General features: G+C 49.6%; 1 protein-coding gene across 7 annotated transcripts in view; it reads left to right on the top strand.

Moving 5' to 3' along the window:
- RERE (arginine-glutamic acid dipeptide repeats) overlaps positions 1-6,099 on the top strand; it is a 423,431-nt gene that overhangs the window by 405,759 nt on the left and 11,573 nt on the right. For all 7 annotated transcript variants that reach the window (XM_086715575.1, XM_086715574.1, XM_086715568.1 and 4 more), the window contains one exon: positions 5,413-5,575. In XM_086715575.1, coding sequence (XP_086571701.1) covers positions 5,413-5,575 — 163 coding nt within the window. The remainder of the gene's footprint in view (positions 1-5,412; positions 5,576-6,099) is intronic.

Genomic DNA, 6,099 nt, shown 5'->3' with positions numbered 1-6,099 from the left:
CCCCAGTACCCCTCACTCCCCATGCTTCAGTTCAGGCTGTCCGGGCCGTGGAGCCATGAAGGGAGCGTGCCCTGCCATTTTTTGTCGGGCGAACTTGATGGACTCACGGTCTAACACGAGGCGACACAGAAGTACAATGGTGACCGGGGAGGAGGAACCAATTGTCCTACTGATTCCAAGTGGTGGAGCCCAGGAAGCTTCTGGATCACAGGAGTGGCTGTGATTGAGCTGTCTGCTGGTGCCTGGAGCCTTTTGTCAACCTGACACTCTCTGTCTCTCGTCCCAGCCCCCACCCACCCAGATAGAGGGCTGCACAGAGCATCTTATACCTCCCTTTTCCTTCTGTCCCCACCCCATGTTTGCTTTTGGATGGAAAATCAGAGAAACCTACAGGGGCCCGCCCCCTCCCCCCTCACTGGCTTGTCTGGGGAGAGGACCTGCTGTGCAGAGCCTGCCTGGGAGGGAAAGCCGGTGCCTAAATCCAGGAGCAAATCTCTTCTTGCCAGCGGCTTTTTGCTTATGACCTGTTGGGAAAATCCAGCGCCCCTGCCCCCCCTTTCACACGCTGCAGAAAAGGCGAAGAGTTGGAGAGAGAGAGAATCCACTAAATATAGACCAGTGGCTTTAAGCGCTTCTCTTGGCGAGCACTGCAGCCCGTAATGCTGTCGACCGGAGAGGACGTCGCCCCCTCTCTTTCCCTTTTTGGCCCAGGCACTAACCCAGTTTAGTCGCTCGTGCCGTGTGCAGTTACAGCACAGAGACGGGAGGTGTGCTGGCTGCGAGGCCTTGTCGCGAGGTGGGGGAGAGCCCCGGGAACAAAACCGCCGCCGCAGCCGTTCGTGTCCGCGTTTATGCCTCTGTGTCCGCTTGCAAGCAAAGGCGGGAGCTCATTTGCAAGGCTGCCTTTGTGGAGCTGCCTTTTGATCGATGATTGCCTGTGTTAATGTTTCAGCAAGCTATTGATTTCTGCAACAGCTTTTGTTCCTGAATTTATGTGCAGCGGGTCTCTGCAGCACACACTATGCATGTTTGATTAAAGTTCAATTGACTTCGTTCCTGGTGAGGCCTCTAGCTGCCTCATTCCCTGTTTGTAGAACCAGACCTTTTCCCGACATGTTCTTTTGTTTGTGCTCAAGACCTAGCCACCCATGCAGTCACCAGTATGCTGTTTCTAATCCGCCTAGATTCGCTCCGTTCCAGTGTTTAATCCCTTCGTAGAGGGTACAGTGCTTGAGAGGCAGCTAATAAAACCTGGCCTGGATTTTTTTTTAAAGTTAACTTCATGGCTGTGTAATTGGTATGCATAGCATATATACCGTAAAAGGACACCCACTTTAAGCGCAGTGAGGGCACCGTTCAGGGAGTTTGACCACCGTAAACCCGCGGGGCGTTTATGGGATTTATTCTTTCACCCCGAAAGGTTTCCTCATATTCTTTTATAGGTAGTTTCCTACTTCTTGTCCTCTGGACTCTGGGCAACCACTCGTTTACTTTTTGTGATTGTAGATTTGCCTTTTCCAGAACAGACCCCCACAGTCTGTGCTTTTGTGTCTGGCTGCTTACAGTCAGTGTGATGTTTCGAGGTTGAACCGTGTTGTCACATAGATCAGTCGTTTGCCTTTTTACTACCAAGTAGTATCTAGTAAGTGGATGCACGGTGATCTGTTTCTCCCTTCTCCTGTTGAGGGGTATTGGGATAGTTTCCAGTTTGGGGTGGCAAAGAGTAAAGGTTCTCTGAACGTGTTTACGTGGAAAAGTCTTTGTGTGAGCATGCTTTTATTCTTTTGGGTAAACACCGAAGAGTGGGATCAGCTGCTGGGTCATATGGTAAATGTTTAGCTTTGTAAGAACCACCAAAGTTTTAGAAGTGGGTGAACCATTTTATATTCCCACCAGCCATGTATGAGAGTTCTAGTTGCTACCCCATCTTCCTGAATTTTGAAATGTGTAGTTCTCATTTTCTGAACTGGTTTTAGGCCTATAGTGGAGGGTCCTTCTGGCTTGGTCGTTTGATCCCTGGTACTGAGAAAATAGAATGTGTTCTGGACTCTTTTTCTTGTCAGAAGGCTATTCTTTCCTTCCTTTTTTTTTTTAAGGTTTATTTAGAGAGAGAGAGAGAGAGAGAGAGAGAGAGAGAGAGCAGGGCAGGGGCAGAGAGAGAAGGAGAGAGAGAATCTCAAGCAGGCTCCATGCTGTGAGCACGGAACCCGACGCAGGGCTCCAGCTCCTGAACCGCGAGATCCTGACCCGAGCCCAAATCAGGAGTCCAACAGCCAACCAGTTGAGCCTCCAGGTGTTGACAAAAAGTTGATGATTATTTCAGTATTAGGTTTCTTTGTCATGTCCTGCTTTTCTCACATACTTGAGGAAGACACAACACAGCAGGAGTGGAGGTTAAGTTTGGGAACCCGGCTTTTCTTGAGGCTTTTTCTGCCCGGTGTGTGGCGTTAGGCCAGTATCATAGCCTCACTGGACTCTGGCTTGCCCTATTTTAATCTGTGAGTTATGCTGTCTTCTAAGACCATTTGAAACTCTTTCAGACATTCATGTTTGAGAAATAGAAATACATTGAACCTTAACACAGGTTAAAATGGCACAGTTTCACTTACGAGCAGGTTTTTTTTTTTTGATAAATATAGTCGAGTACTGTAAATATATTTTTTCCTCCTTACGATTTTCTTAGTATCATTTTCTTTATTTTATTGTAAGCATGCTGTAAAAAATGTATGTAGCATATATAATACGTGTTAATCAACCGTTTATGTTATCAGTAAGGTTTCTGGTCAACGGTAGACTGTTTATTAGGTTTTGGGAGAGTCCGAAGTTGTACCTGGATCTTTGTGTCAGTGCCCCTCACCTCCAGTCCCTTGTAACTGTGTGAGTCAATATTGTGTCACAGATCAACGTTGTACAAAGGTGTTAGGGTGGCTGCTTTTTAACAGCCTGTAAGTCAGGCTGAGGTTTGGCAGAGACCCTGCTAGCACCTTCCCACCTGATTTTCTCTCCCATTTTTGATTCCTTCTCTCTCCTGTAGCTTCCCATTTCCTCTTACACCCCAGGCCTTTCTCATCCACTGGCCCCTAAAGTGACTTCAGCTAGAGGAGGTGGGAGGAACCACTCTGGGGTCTCACATCCTTCCTTCCAGCTTTGGGATTGGGCCGTGGCTCACTGCACTAGTTGCCCTTCTGAACTGATAGAGCATGTCACGCTGACAAAGTATTGAAGGGTGACAATGACTTGCCTTGGCTTCTGTTCTATATTTTCTCATAGGAGGACCAGCGTCAGATCAGTTTTGTATCCGCACAGGTCTCTTAATCCCCCACTGGGTGTCTGGGTTTGTTCCCTCCAGCCAGCCAACACCAGAAGATCAGTAGAGATAAGTGACTTTCCAAGTCGGGAAAATGGGAGATAAAGAGCAGGAGCCAGGACCTTCTCGGATGATGACCTCAGGGGCTCGGGACGCTCCGGTCACCACGGGGACAGTTGTAACCTACGTTTGTAGAGTAACATGTGACAGACAAACAGGTCAGAAATCCAAGGGCATTTCCTACATTTTCCCTTGTTCAGTTACTGTCTCATGGAACTGGAAAGGGGGTGGGGTGAGCTTGTAGATTTGCCTGTGCTCTCCTTGGTGGCTGGCTCCTGGCCTCCCTTGGCCTGGGGTCACGCTTCATCTGTTAACTATTGGCAGTCACTAGCATTTTGCTGAGTGGCACTTGGAAAGACTGGAACCTATCCACAGCTCCAAGAGATACATGCTATGGACCTGTGGAAGCCAGTCAGAAGTTCCTCTGAACCACAGGCTCCTTTAAGGGTCTGGCAACAGCTGCGGTCCCACTTCTTAGAAAATGCACAGGCATAGAATCCAACTCTGAGCAGTGAGCACTCAACACGCGCGGGTTACCTGCTTTGCAGAAGCCGTTTCCCCACTTAAAACCTGCCCCCTTCTCTTCAAACTGACTTCTCATCGTGTTCTAAGGCCATTGCTTCTGGGGGGGTGTTTTAATGAAATCTCGTCTAATGGGGTGCTCGGCAATCACAAGAGTTTGTCGCCTAGTATCTGCACTTATCTCCTTCAGTCTCTCCAGCACTGGCCTTTCCAGCTAGATGGATCTCAGGTCACCGGAGAACAGAATCTCTCGCTCTGGCTCTGGCTCTGGCTCTCGGCTCCTCCATTCACAAAGCAGTGAGCCTTCCATGAGGCTAAGTGGTGCTCTGGCCAAGTGGCTCCAACCTTGGGGTACGAGTTGCTCCCAGGATGACTTCCAGGATACACTGGTCCACCAAGTTGATTGTCCACAGGATTGATTCAGTTAGAGAAGATCAGTGTGATCTAGGCACTCTCACTGCTTTAAGTGTTTTTGGGGTTTTTTTCCTCTAATTCCAGGTGAAGATACTTTATCTTGGGATGTTTAAGAAATTGGGTCTTTGTCAGCCAGGGTTAACCAAACGTGACACAGGGGCAGCAGAAGTGCCCCTTTTTAATGGTTGCATTTGGGTTCATATCCCCTTGCTGTATTTTTTAAAAAGCTGTCTTGCCTGCCTTTCTGCTGGGCCGTGAAAACCTTAAAGACCGACCTTGTGGGGCACCTGGGTGGCTCAGTCGGTTAAGCCTCCCACTTTGGCTCAGCTCATCATCTTGCAGTTCGCTGCTTCGAGCCCCGCATCGGGCTCTCTGCTGTCTGCACAGAGCCCGCCTCTGCTGCTCTGTCTCCCTCTCTCTCTGCCCCTGCCCAGCTCGTTCTCTTTCTCTCTCAAAAATTTAAAAACGAAAGACTGACCTTGTGACATGTGGCATTTCATCTCTGCATCAGTGCCCCTGTGTACGTGGCCCTCGGGCGTCACCTTCAGGATTTTGTACCAGCTTGTCCCACTGTGGTCACTCAGACCGGGTGGAGGCCGTGGGGCAGTTCTCCTGGGTTTGGGGAGAACTCCTTTTTTCCTGACCCCGGCTCCCCACCACCTGAGCGCCTGAATTGTTGGGGTTTTTTGGAGGGGGAGAGGGGTTGTTTCTGGAATAGCCTAAGTGGCCAGGCGTTCCCTTGTCACACCTGTATGATTTCAGTGCAGTGCGGTGAAGAAACCATCTGTGCGCACACACGGTTAGCGGGCAGGGATTTTCCCTTTTCTCGGTTGTTTATTGCTGTACCTCCATGCTGGCGTCTGGCACATGGCAGCTACTCAGCAGGTACTTGTTGAATGAATGAATGTTCTAGATATCTAGAGGTTCTGCTTCCCTGGGCTGAGGGGACAAGTCCAGTCCCCCTCACGACTCAGGAGCAAAGCGTCCTTTGCGCTCCTCCCCGGCACAGCCGATCCCAAGTAGCTCCTGCTCCTGGCAGAAGAGGGCGCTGCAGGGCAGGGAGAAGCCATCCCGAGCCCTTCGTCACCGCCGGCCCTTCTCTCCCGCAGGGGGAGCTGATCACCTTCTATTACTACTGGAAGAAAACCCCCGAAGCAGCCAGCTCCCGGGCCCATCGCCGGCACCGCAGGCAGGCCGTGTTCAGGAGGATCAAGACCCGCACCGCGTCCACACCCGTCAGCACGCCCTCCAGGCCACCCTCCAGCGAGTTCCGTAAGTGCGGGGCTGCTCGCTGTCCCGGTTCTGGGCCTGCACTCACAGGTGTCCTTGTTGCAGAGTGGCTTGGGGACATCATGTGTGTGGTGCAGGCGTATGAAACTTGCGCCTGGATGTAGCACTGACTTGGGGGACTTGGTAGGAGAGGTTCATAAATTATTTATGCATTTAAATTTTTTAAGTAAACTCAACATCATTGTAGCTTTTTATAAAAACGTAAGTCTTGACTTGTCCTGGGGTGTTTTCGGTAATTTCAGAGGAGATTTCCCACTTCATGGCGGGTGTTCTGTTTGAGTTACTGTGTTGGTATTGTGTTGGCAATAAGATTCATATCTTCTTCTTTTTCTCCTCTTGGTCCCAGTGTAATATGCAGAATAATTTGATGTTTTCTTAACCTTTTTTTTTTAATTATTTAAAAAATTTTTATTTTAAAATGTTTTGTTTTTTGAGAGAGAGAGAGTGCGGGTGGGAGAGGAACAGAGAGAGAAGGGGACGGAGGATGTGAAGTGGGCTCTGTGCTG

The sequence above is a fragment of the Puma concolor genome, chromosome C1, assembly GCF_028749965.1.
Source record: "Puma concolor isolate L17-30 chromosome C1, mPumCon1.1.hap2, whole genome shotgun sequence".
Taxonomy (NCBI): Eukaryota; Metazoa; Chordata; class Mammalia; order Carnivora; family Felidae; genus Puma; species Puma concolor.
The sequence above is the reverse complement of the archived record's forward strand: the minus strand, read 5'-3'. Positions and strand labels throughout refer to the sequence as shown.